Below are 13,539 nucleotides of genomic sequence, written 5' to 3'. Positions count from 1 at the left end.
TACAGTACTGTACATAGAATACACTAGGGGTGGAACGGTACACAGAAGTCCCGGTTCGGTTCGTACCTCGGTTCAGGCGCCACGGTTCGATTCACTTTCGGTACAATGGAGGGAAAAGCAAAACAAAAATGAAGAATTTGGGCATTGGGATTTTTATGTCTATAATTGTGTCTATCTGTCATTACACGGACCAGAACAGCACGAAAACATGTGGATTAAAAAGCATCTTGCTCATGAATGCATGTAAAATAAATTAATGTGAACTTGAGATTTTTATACTGTTATTAAACTACACAGTATGCGCTGCAAACCCAGCCGGTGTAAAAGCACAATGGCCACGCGCAGCAAACGCTCTCCACATACGCGCGGCTCAGTGCGCAGGCTTGCGATGTGAAACCGGCGTTTAAATAAACTGGACAGTAATAAGCTACTTGCTCTACGTTTATTTAAAATAAACAGCAAGACAACTAGCAGTGAATGTGCTTTCAGGAGAGTTAGTATTTTAGCATGGGAGGATTTGAACTTGAAAAGCGGAGTGTACTGACGCCTTCCGCGATTAAAACATTATTTCTTAATTCATGTTTATTTGATGCTATAAATTAACTATAAGGAAGAGATGACATGAAAGGTGAGACTGTTTAATATGTTTAATCTCAAAAGTAACCGAAAACCTGGTCTGTCCTGTATGTCAGCGCGTTGTCTTGTCAGTGTCTGCTCCGCTCTATTTTCATTGTATTTTTCACTGCGTGAGAACATGTGGGACGTGTAACACAGTCACAGACTGTTTGGGCGGTTATAGAGTTCTAATGACGGTTTTCAACTATAACCGTAACACCACTAATTATATGCTTAAATGCAACATCAATGAGGCTCAGCGGAGCGCCGTCGACTGACCCCAAGGGTGTTTGAACAGAAACTGTTGTGTGAGATAGAGGTAGTAATAAACGCAATGTGCAAACATCTATTTGTGGTGGCCAATTTTAATTTTGTGGCGGACTGAAAAATAAATAAATGTATTAGAATGTACGACGCTCTCACTTGTATGATGTCACAGCAGTAGGCAGCACAAAAATAACGACATGCCTATAATCCCTCATACTGCGAAGTGACACTAAACTCAATGGAAAAGCTAACCACGCCAAAGTGAGGTGAGCTGACCCGACCCAAACTAAACTAAATTAAACCGTGGGGTACTATGCAATGGAAAAGCGCCATTGGTGTTTGGAGTGTGTTTACATTAGAGATCGACCGATATATCTGTTTTCCGATATTTTCCCCGATATTTGTGCATTTTCCGATGATCGGATATCGGTTTTGTAATATCGGATTGACCGATAAACTAGAGAATTGCGCGCTGGACGCATCTGAGGAGGAGCTCACAGCAGCAGCGTGCACAGCAGATATGAAGGCGGAGTGACGTGACTTCATTAAAAGGTCTTTGAGTATACTTACTTTGCATATGAGGCATTTATAACACATCTTATATGTGCATTAATGTATGTTATGTTAAATAAGTTAATTTATTAAAAGCAATGTATGCTGCTTGTCCAAGAAAAGAGACGAACTCTCAGAGTCACGCTGACCCATAAAATCCGGTCCCAATAACAACGTAGCTTTGCATGAATATGAATTAATGCTTGGTTGAATTAAAAACGCTAAATTAAATTAGTTTTTCTGTTATTTATGCTTATCATTAACATCGTAAAATCACGTTCATATGCTGTTCACTTAACATTACCGGGGAGCACAGCCACCACATGTAGCTAGCTTTTAACAAGATTTACCCTTAGTTATATTAACATTTACCAGATAAACATTATTTTGCTAAAATATCTTTTCAGTCATAAAAACACCTGCAAGGCCTGAAAGAGATCAAGCTTTAGCCAAGAAAAAGTAACGCAAAAGTAACTAAAAGTAACGTAAGCATTACTTTCCATGAAAAGTAACTAAGTAATGCAATTAGTTACTTTTTTTGGGAGTAACTTAATATTGTAATGCATTACTTTTAAAGGTAACTTTCCCCAACACTGTTTATTACCTCCGCAAGCGGTCACCTTTTGATACAGTTAATGCGTGATACAGTAAATGCATAGATAAACAGCGCTGTCAACAGCCATTTCATAAGCTATAACAACAAAATATTAATTATTCTGACATCAAATAACATTACCAGTTAAGAAATGCAATGATATATAAGCCGTTTTGTTTGTTACTTTCCTGAATGTATTATTCCAGTCAGTGATATTATTTGTAAAATCTCTTTGCTACTGGTTGGATTGCTGAAGGCTACATGTTGCTGGTCAAGACAAAGATCTCAAAAAGGCACTTAATCCACCTGTTTTACTCTATAAACTATGTACAACAAGCAGCCAACTCCGCTATACTTTTCTCTCTCTCCCGCTCCGTTACTGGAAACCGCAGCGTGAACTTTGGATCAGTCCATTTCTGACGAAATGATAGGGGTGTTTGGAATAGTCCATGTATTGGGAATATAGTTTCTACATTATTCATGAAATTCATGATATTCTTCACTCTTTCAGACCCCTCTATTTATGACTTTGTTTGCAAAGAGGGAGTGATTACGATGATTATTATTATTATTATTATTATTATTATTATTATAAGGGTTTGTTCAGTTCAGTCGTGTTGTAGTAATTATGCAAAAACAGAAGTATAACAGTAAATAAAAATCGGTTCAGCATATCGGTTATCGGGCACATAAGCGGCCAAATATTTGTTATCGGTATCGGTTTAAAAAAAATGAGTATCGGTCGATCTCTAGTTTACATGATGATAGCGTACTTTGTCAAGTCCTCAAACTTTAAACTTTGGGGTTAGGGTATAACATCATTTCTGTAAGATCAAACATTACTCATACTAACAATAGAAACGGGGGGTTTTAACACCATTTTTCTGTAGGCTATTTACAAAAAAAGAATTAAAAAAATTTTTTTTTACAATGTTTTCAACTGAAACACACACACACAGTTAGATCTATAAATATTGGGACAGAGGCACATTTTTTTGTTATTTTAGCTGTTTACCAAAATGTATTCCAGTTACAGTCATATTATGAATATTGGCTTACAGTGCACACACTCAGCTTTATTTTCAAAGTCAGACAAGCTCTCAAAAAGCTTTATTTGGAGAGATTAAACTAATATCAACATGTATAAGACTAATGCGAATAAAAGTGATGGAGAAGGCCAAGAACATCTTATGATATCAGCAGACAACATCTTCAGTAAAATAGTGTTCAGGCAGTGTGATTGCATTTCCATGCATGGTTTCCTAAGGCACTGGATCGCTGGTGTTTTTTGGCGATGTAACAGAATACAGAAGCATTCAGATTCATTTTTCACTTCTCTGGACGTTGTGAAGGTTTTTTTTTTATCATGGACAGGATAATGCGATCATCCACCACTGTTATCCTATATAGATGTACAAGATTTTTATGTTGCTGAGCTCACCAGTGTGTTTTTTTTTTAGTCAGGATGTACCAAATTGTTGATCTGGCCACTCTTAATGTTCCTGCTATCTCTCTGATGGATTTGTTGTGTTATTGAAACTTAAATATGGTCTGTATCACTTGCATGGTTATCTCCCTGAACAACATGTTTTGGGTTCACAGCCACAGCTTCCAAATGCAAATATCACTTAAAATTAACTCTAGACCTTTAACATCTGTCATTCATGAGGAGATTATTTTAACAAATAGACAATACCCATCCATAAAACAGCTTTTAAGTCAACTGTTCCATTACTTTTAACCCCTTTACATACTAAACGGCAGTAATTCCTAAATCCTTCAGCCAATTTGGATATGAATACTCTTAAAACAAAGCTGTGAGTGTGCACTAAGTCAATATTCATAATGTGACTGTAACTGGAATACAGTTTGGTAAACAATTAAAATAACACAAAATGTACCTCTGTTCCAATATTTATGGACTTAACTAGAGCCCGACCGATATGCGTTTTCTCGGGCCCGATGCCGATACAGATATTAGGGAGTAAAAAAAGACCGAGAACGATATATCGCCCGATATTCTTTATGTGTATATTATAGTTCAGTATGTACTACAGTATATTATACTACAGTACTGTACATAGAATACACTAGGGGTGGAACGGTACACAGAAGTCCCGGTTCGGTTCGTACCTCGGTTCAGGCGCCACGGTTCGATTCACTTTCGGTACAATGGAGGGAAAAGCAAAACAAAAATGAAGAAGGCATTTTTTTTAGTACTTAAGCTAATTTTAAAAACATAGGTGTCCTTATCAGTGTTATTTTCAGATGTCATGAATATGAACTGAAATGCATTTAACATACTATCTCGTATTTAAAAAATGTATACCTCTTTAAGTAATCTTGTACTCATCTTTCATACAAATATAGGTTCAAATGTATTACAAGTGTTACCTAAATACATTTTAAAATTACATTTTGGCCTTTTTTTATATTAATGTACTAAAGAACCAAAAAATAGGCTTGTAGGATGAATTAATAGGTGTGTACGACTTCACGAGGGGCTGCAAGAAACGACAAGTGGATGACGTCAGAGTAACGCGAAAGCGATTTGAAATCAGCCTCCTCCGCAAGATTTCTCGTGGTACTCTGACGCTGATGGCGCTGCGTAAAGTTGAGCACGCTTAAAAAACTGAAAGCAGCTGAACTCGACAGAACTGCCCTGCGTATGCCTGTTGTATATAGCAGGACAATTTCTCTCCTACTTCTCAGCGTGAGAAACACAAAGTGTGGCGTTTGAACTGACTGAAATGCGTGTTTGTCAAGGTGAATGCGTGAGACTTGAGAGCCCTGATTAGATGTATTTCCACTCACATACCTAACAACTGCTGAACAACGCCGATGCAAGGTCCTCGTCTTTTCCACCAATCTCTCGTCTGTACTATTGTAACTGACTGGAAAACTGAAGTTTTGGCAAACTTGCGATCTTAAAGAGGCTGGCGGAACGTCTAACTCTTGTGGACCACCACTTGCCATACTCGCTGTCGGCTGCTCATTCACTGACTGGACCGGCGTCAACGTGACAAAAAAATGCAGAGTGCCAGAGAATGTAGACGGGCTCTGATAGAGCGCATACATAGGCGGAGCTCGGCTGCATTGGCGCCAATCAGAGCTTCAGAGCTAAAGCGGGGCAACAGATTAGCTGACCATAAAGAACCCGCGGATCTAACAGTAGTTCCGCATTACACTAATTATTTTGCACGCAAGTTTTTTTGTTTTCATACCGTGTATTCTCCGTTTAAATTCATGCACCGAACCGTGACCCCCGTACCGATTCGGTTCGAAACGAATACATGTATTGTTCCACCCCTAGAATACACTATATACTTTAACATAATATACTGTATATGAATAAATACAATGCAATGCAATGATCACTCACAAATGTGGTGATCACTCACAAATGTGGTGATCCAACACTTATATTGATGTGACAAAGATATGTACTATAGGCAAGAAGTTAACAATTAACTTTATTATCCAAAATTAGTTGGATATCAGTGCACTAAACAGTAAACTTGACTTATTATAAATAACTTTAAAACACAAAGAGAACAAAAGACATAAAACTTGCATCATTTGCAGTTTTGACGAGAATAACGTTATAAAGAGAAACTTATGAAGTCATTGATTAATTTTGGCTTTACAGTAAGTTGTGTACTTTACAAATTAGTAAGCCACTCACAGTTACGAAGACAATGCTTGACGGAGCACATACTAATGTACGCTATGTTTAATGTTGTGCACAACGTTTTTATAACACAAACCCAGGGTTCCGTGCAAACTTTAAACTTTTATAAAACTAAAGCGTCTTCGCTCCGCCTCTTTTATTTAGCAAGGGTGTAAAGTTGCGCGAGCTTATTAAATCAATTGCTCTGAAATTAGCATGTTAACTAACAACACAAGCAGCAGTAATCCCATATAGTGATATATAAGTGCACGGCTGCGCGTAGTTTAAACGTGTCATTTCTCCGTCTCGCGTCATTTCTCCCGCTTGCGTTTAAACTCGCAAGTCGACAAAGAGACGGATTAAAAACACCAAATGTAAGCGGGAATGCGTCTCTCTTGTCCATTTATAATCCAATCGACCAAAGCGCGTCTTAATACCAGGTGTAAAAATGTTGTGAAGAAGACACTGCGTGACTGCTCCCATGCCACCTGAACTGAGAGACTGACTGAGGTGAAGGGGGTGGGGGATTGGCTGGTGTCACTACAGTGAGTGATCTGAGTCACCATTAGCAACCAGTATGGCGCACTCTGCTGGACAAACAAGTACTTACATCTTTCAAATGCATTTAATGTGTTCTGTAACAAACGTTCATATCGGCACATATCTGCGGCTTATACGCCGATACAGATATATCTGCGACATGCTCATATCGGCCGATAAAATCGGCAAAACGATAAATCGGTCGGGCTCTAGACTTAACTGTAGCAAGCTTAGCTTGTTGTGGACAGGCCCGGATTGGCCATAGGGAGAACCGGGAGGATTCCCGGTGGGCCGGTCTGTTTTTTTTTGGCCACGAGGGCCGGTGTTGTCATGCCACCGGGATGACGCGTATTTGCGGGTGAGAGATGTCCCCGCCGCTTTATGCACAAGTTGATTGTGTCCCGAGTCCCGACCACTTATTGGAAGAATTCTTGCATTATGGTTCATTGACATCTAAAACGCATGGGAAACGCAGGACGTGCCGCTGTCTTCTGGTTTTCAAAGCGCTTACTTGAACACGAGTTTTGTTTCAGACGAGTCTATATTGATTGCGCTTGCCGGCCGCGCGTCTATATTTAAAATAAACTTGAGCGCGTCTTTTGAATGCGCTTGCCGGCCGCGCGTCTATTATATTTTAAATAAACTTGAGCGCGTCTTTTGAGTGCGCTTGCCGGCCGCGCGTCTATATTTTAAATAAACTTGAGCGCGTCTTTTGAGTGCGCTTGCCGGCCGCGCGTCTATTATATTTTAAATAAACTTGAGCGCGTCTTAATACAAACGGGCTGGCCTCTAAACGTATTTTTTTTATCCAAGTCATAGATGAATTCTCTATGAATAGTCATTATTCATCGTTTATTGCAAGAGGAACAAAAATCTATTTGATGCAAAACTCATTAGTTTCAAAAGTATATCCATGATGTTTTCTTTTTTTTAACACAATGTAGGCCTACGTTATTTAGCAATAGACATGATCTAAGTACTAAAAAAAAAGATACAGATTATTTCCATTTGTTTCCAATGCATAGGCCTACTTGATAAATCTTGCTTGTGTATTGTATATCAGGGGTTTCCAAACGTTATCAACCCAACAGTTAATCTCAAGACTCACCATTTTTTAGAAATAGAAATATAGAGGAAAATACAAACACATTTGTTTCCTTTAGTTTTTGAATAAGTTTACTTTAGTAATATTATGGTCTTATGGTAGGGCTGCATAATTATGGCAAAAATTATAATTGTTTACTGCATTTGCACGGAATATGAAATTATATATTTGAAAAATACAGTGAATTGCAAGGCTGCAGAGAACAGTGCACTACTGCAGACTTATACTACTGAGGGTTTAAAGATATTATTTTAATAGTCAGTCGTGAACTAAAGTGGGCCGGTGTAAGGCATGAAACTCCAGGGCTGAAAATGAGTCCCACTCCGGCCCTGGTTGTGGATAGAATTATAAGCCTTCTGTGAAATTGAAAAACGAATATTCAAATATATTTGTTTTTTATTAACTTAAATATTCGAACATTACTAAAAAATGCCCATCCCTACTTAACGATATTTAATGTATTCTGACTTAACACAGTTAAAGAGTTCAACTCCTAATGCTAAACATTGACAATGGTTCAAAAAGGTAGTTGGATGTGTGATTTTACTTAAGAATCTGTAGCGAAACAAAGCCTGTGTACAGTGGGAGTCCTTACATGGGCACTTTACCCGGAATAGCCATGCACACCAATCAGGCACTGACATGAAATCAACGTTACCAAAGAAGTGTGTTGTTGTTTGTGAGGGAAATTTAAGCTTGTTCAGCTTCCCAAAGTTGCCAGCATTATGGAAACAATGGATATAGTTTGTTAACCGGGGCGGTAGCAGCAGTGTTTTGCATGTGTTTGTTTACCACTGGATTTCGTCGCGGGCTGTAAGTAAAATTGCATATAATGTAACCACAATCGAACATGTAGTGAATCATAAGTTATCCAGAAATAGTGGGACAACTATCGGTGGAAACTATCGGTAGAGCTGATCCGTCTTTTATGAATCTGATAAAACTAAAGACTCAAGAGTAGGGCTGTAACGATTTATCGTGCAAATGTGAGTTTTCTAAATTAATGAATCTGAATGACTTACGGTGAAATGCCGCCACATCCAAAAGCCAGGGGGTGCTCTCGTGCAGAAACACCCTTTGTGCCACAGAAGTAGTAGTATTACAAACCCTATTTCAGGAAATGTCTACAGGAATATGTATATCGCCGTTCTTCAGATTGTTTCAGGTATTTTCATAATAGAGAATATTTTAAATGATTTTGTTTAACGAGTGTTGCTTTTTTAAATGCACATTATAAACGACTCAGACTCATAATGATTTTAGATTGATAACAGACTTCTTACTGACCAAAACGGCATAGTACAAGCAACAAGCTGCGCATGAAACACAGAATTGCGATGCAGTGATGCCGTTTCGATTTTAGACAGGTCTTTTTAATGGGACATGCGATATATCGTTACAGCCCTACTCAAGAGATATGAAGGAAACAATACTACTCTATAGGTACTAAAGATGACATGAGATAATCAGAAACAGTGTGTGTTATGTGAGCTTTAAGATGTTTTAACACATTAGATTGGACTTACCTGTCATTCACTTAACAGTTATTTGGGAATCTAATTAGTTAACTGAGGATGTGCTTTACTCATGAAAAGAGATTCTAAGTCAGGGTGTTAGCAGACAGAGCTACCCTAAGATCGTGCTCAATGTCCTGCACTAAAGAAGAAAGCCACTTCCACATAGATAGGTTGTGCGGAATGGCAGAATGATTTTGATCACAAGAGTGGCACAAACAGTGACTCATTTTCAGATCGTTTTGCGGCGATAAGTCAGGAGTGGCTTTCACACGCGCCTTTCAAAATATACTAGTCAACATTTGAAGTGGATCAAAAACGTTTATCAAAGTTGTCCTAAGACAAGAACAGGTATTGGGTATTGATTTTAAGACAACTTTTAGAAAAGTTTTTGATCCACTTCAATTGTTGACTAGTGTAGTTCCACATCAGAAAACGGTTAAATTAAGTTTTTGTTGTTTCTTTGACAGCACTCTCTGCGACCCACTCAAAATGGTCCTGCGACCCAACCACCAGTTGATAAACACTGCATTAAAGGACTCAAATGACATGCTGTCACTTTGAAATAGTTACCTGAAATAGGCATTCTGATAGGTTACTGTAAAACTGAGGCTGTAAAAAAATTAGCTGAGCACTTCAGTTATTTATTTTAGAAGTGTTTATTACTGATACTCACTGTGACTTCTGGAACTGTGAGATCTTTTAGATGTGGCAGCAGGAGTCTGTCACTGTAAGATGTCTGCAGAACTTCGTTTCTAAAAGGCAGGCTAAAGAAAACAGAACCATGCTGACCCAGAAACAACTATATACATAGAAATTTGTTTTTGTTCTAAAGCAACATGAGTAAAGGATACAGTAGGGCGCTTTTGTGTAAGCTCACAGGGCAGTTCATATCCAGGGCTAGGGGATCTCTTTGTGGCCTGCTGCTGGGTGTCTCAAAACCACTGTCTAATAGTGCTGGCAGACAGACGCCATTCTGCTGGCTACCGTTCTCTGATGGGCACCCAGTCTGGGTAAGAACTTTCATAAACATCATGCTGTCTGTGTCAAGATTCAAAGTGTCCATCTCCGAGTCAGGAGTACTACAGAAAGAGACACAAATAAGTAACAAAATATCTCTAAGCATATACTCTACACACCAGTATCAAGGACTAGAATTGTGAGGAAAATGTAGTGTGTATATCAGTTTAACTATCTACTGGCCAGGACTTACCTGAGGACAGCTTTGAGATAGGCACAGGTGATAGCTTCAGGAATGTCAGGGAAAAGATGGAAAGCAATCTGACAGAGACTAAAGTCCTTCTTCTCCACAGCCAAAAGCAGCAGTTCAGGACAAACACTGCTCAAAAACACACCATCAGCATACAGTAAATACACAAAAAACCTTAGCAGATTGATTAGATGATTTTGTCAGATGTTCAGTATTGTGCAAAAACCTGTAGCAGAGACACTCAGTTTTCAGCAGCTGTAGAAATGCACTGTGAGGGTAGAAGTTGCTATCTGTCTGAGATCTTGACACTAGATCTAATGCCATCCTTCCTGCTGCAAGCTGAAGTTCAGTCTGAGGAGTTTGATAAACAAACTCACCCACTGCTAACTGGATGTCTTCTACCATCCCCTTCTGGCAAAAGCACACATTACAAAACTGATTAGAAAAAAATATTCACAGAATAAGAAATTACTATTGAGAGTAGCAGACTAATACCTCAATGTGTTCTGTAAGCTGATTGACTGTCAGTGTAGACGAGTTGGTCATTACGTTAGAAGCATTCTTAAAAATAAAATAATTCACATCATAAGACAATAACAGACACTCTTTCGTGGCTGTTTTTTCCACATTGACTTCTGTTATATTAAGAATTTTTGATTGCAAAGCCATGACATTATATAATCATGCATTTTTGATTGTTAGTGGTTTTTCCTTTTGCAAAAAAAGGTAAAATTTGTCTTTTTACTGTTGTGGCACCATTAATCCTTTAGTAGGACTGTGCAAAAACAAAGCTTAATTTCTGGTTTGTACGCAGAGTTATATGACAGCAAATTAGAGTATGTGTGTATCAGATTTATGAACATTATTTATTATGAACCAAGATGCAAAAACAACTTCAAATAAACTGAACAATGAAGCAAGAGTTGAGGATGGATGGAGAACTAAACAATTAAATTAACTTTTAGTGTGTATGTTTGCATGCATGCATGGGTGTTCAGTCCTTCAAGCAGGACTTGCAGCATATCACTCTCTGCAAGTGTGTGCACCACAACAGATGCAAGTACTGATATCATCGTCCATTGCGATGGTTTAACGTAACCATCGTCAACTGCCAATTTAGGGGACATCGCCCAACCCTACTGTGCACCACTGCATGTTGCATGTTCCCCTCTGTTTGTGCCTGCTGGTGTCTGTGGATTTGTGTATGGAGGGACAGCTGCAGGTGACTGAATCTCTCTCACCAGTGCAGCAGCAACTGGTGCGCAAGGGAGGCGCTCTCTTCTCAGTACTAACCTTAACCCTAAACACACACAAATTTGCCAGCCCCAGCGTTTTTCATGATTTTCACAAAAGTTTAATGCCTTAAAGTTTTTGCAAAGGCCTACTAAATCAATAGAAAAAATGAAAAATTTCACCTCTTTGCAAAATATAAAACAACAACAATCAAGATTGCATGATCATATGATCAAAGGAGAAAAAAATCAAATCTGATGCTGCACAAAAACTTGCCCCAAAAAAATCCCCCAAAGCCAATGTTTTTACTAATCTTTGACATACCCAAGACTGTAAAAAAGTTTTTTTTAATTCAGTCCACAATCACTTTTATATTGAAAATCAGTCATTGTGTGTGTGTTTTTTTCACAATCAGTGACATCACTTATGAACTTGAAAATTAAAGAGTTAAAATCATGGAATTTTTGTAAAGATTTAGTAGTTTCAATCAGTACAGAGGTTGATTAACAGATTTATGCAAAAAAGACTGAATGATACATTTCTAAAGCCATTTAATTTAGTGGATGTTTTCATCCACGAACAACACAAAAGGGTAGTGAATTTGAACAATGCACAAGCGTTAAACCAACCCCCATGGCTCTACAATGTTCCGATGCAGAAATACAGTGCTTCCTAAAAGGTTGCTAGGGTACTCTTCTCTTTGGTTGTTAGGGGCATGGCTTGATAGCTCCATGTCGTCAACCCAACATAAGTTTAAATAAACAGTAGGTTGGCTTTGGCAACAACAACAACAACAACAACAGTAATAAATATAGCTGCAAGCAGCAATACCGGGGTCAAGCCGAAAAGGGCACAAAAGGATGTAAAATTGAGATTGGATAAGCAGATTGAAGAACCTAGGTAAACCTAATAATTTTAGATGAAAAAACAAAAAAGTTATCAACAAAAATAATCTAAGTTCTTGTCTACTGCAATCGTCCTTCTGTTATTGACAATCATGGAACATTAGAGCACTGAAGGACATGTGAGTGGTGTTTGCAGTGGCAAAACATGGGTCACATCATGTTACAACAAGTTTAATTAGTCAAAAGAGACCATCCCCGTGTCTTCACGATGTTCTGATGCAGAGATATAGCTTTTGCACAAAAAGGTTGATAAGATATTTTCAATGGTTGCTAGGGAGTGAATTGGTAACCACCAGTGATTATAGTCAAAGCCATGAAAGGAATAATCCATGATGACTCATGGTTTTAGATGTGTTGTTGTAGTAGTTTTAGGCAAAAATACCATATTCTCTCTCAAAACCAGGTGGCGCAATGACAAAATTGTGCATGCAACATCAGGTCATGATTGTGTTACATCTAGCTAGTTTTATGACTATACACTTTAGTTTAGTTAAGAAACAGTTGTATGACCATAGGGCTGGCTTGTTATCAAAGGTTTTGTTCAATTATAAGGCCATTTAGTGGTGCAAGAATAAAAATTTTTTTGTGTGGCCTCAGAATGTGCTCATACATCAGCGTATCAAATCTGGTGAAAAAAATCTCTTTTCGTTACGAAGTTATAACCATTTATGTGTAAAAAAAACAAAATTTGATGGTAATTCTTCGTTTTTTGCAAATTTCAGCCATTTCTGATGAAAATTTTAATATAACGCCAATATAACTTTTTGTTCAGAAGGCAAAGTAATGTTCTTCCTATGGTGTTTTCGAGTCGATCGGACTAACGCTCGCGGAGATATTCGCGCATGTTTTTTAAGTGTTGTTTTGCTACGCAGGGCTAACCGTAAGGCGAAATCTGGCATGTTTGGTATCGTTGGACTCGGCAACTACTCAGGACTCCTAAAAATCAAGTCCCGTCAAAATACGTTGATCGCAGCCAAAGTTATAGCTGTATAAATCATTTGTCTGGCCACTAGGTGGCGCTGCGACGAAACTGTGCATGCACCCTCAGTTCCTGACTGACATCACAAGTACCAAGTGTCGTGTTAATAGGCCTAAGTTTGAGGAAGATACAACCTAAAATCAGTTTTTTTGCGCTCTACGTAAAATTCGTTAAGGTGGTATACGACAACGGATTGCTGTATTAAAATTTTTTATGACGGAAAATGACGTCATAGGGTCCAATCAAATCGTCTTGAGCCAAGGAATCAGAGGAAGCAAGAATTTTGTTTTTAGGACTTATGGATCAGAAGTTATAACCAAAAACGTAAGTGCAAATTTGGACTGTTGGTGGCGC

General features: G+C 38.3%; 1 protein-coding gene across 2 annotated transcripts in view; it reads right to left on the bottom strand.

Moving 5' to 3' along the window:
• nol11 (nucleolar protein 11) overlaps positions 1-13,539 on the bottom strand; it is an 81,822-nt gene that overhangs the window by 21,841 nt on the left and 46,442 nt on the right. Inside the window, exons 11-15 of one of the 2 annotated variants that reach the window (XM_073870907.1) lie at positions 10,564-10,629; positions 10,295-10,476; positions 10,072-10,197; positions 9,713-9,940; positions 9,535-9,613 (exon numbers count right to left, since the gene is read on the bottom strand). In XM_073870907.1, the coding sequence (XP_073727008.1) occupies positions 9,535-9,613; positions 9,713-9,940; positions 10,072-10,197; positions 10,295-10,476; positions 10,564-10,629 (681 nt within the window). Of the gene's footprint in view, positions 1-9,534; positions 9,614-9,712; positions 9,941-10,071; positions 10,198-10,294; positions 10,480-10,563; positions 10,630-13,539 lie in introns of both variants that reach the window. The other variant, XM_073870906.1, reaches the window with a different exon arrangement.

Source organism: Misgurnus anguillicaudatus, chromosome 8 (genome assembly GCF_027580225.2).
Source record: "Misgurnus anguillicaudatus chromosome 8, ASM2758022v2, whole genome shotgun sequence".
NCBI classification, from domain to species: Eukaryota; Metazoa; Chordata; class Actinopteri; order Cypriniformes; family Cobitidae; genus Misgurnus; species Misgurnus anguillicaudatus.
The sequence above is the reverse complement of the archived record's forward strand: the minus strand, read 5'-3'. Positions and strand labels throughout refer to the sequence as shown.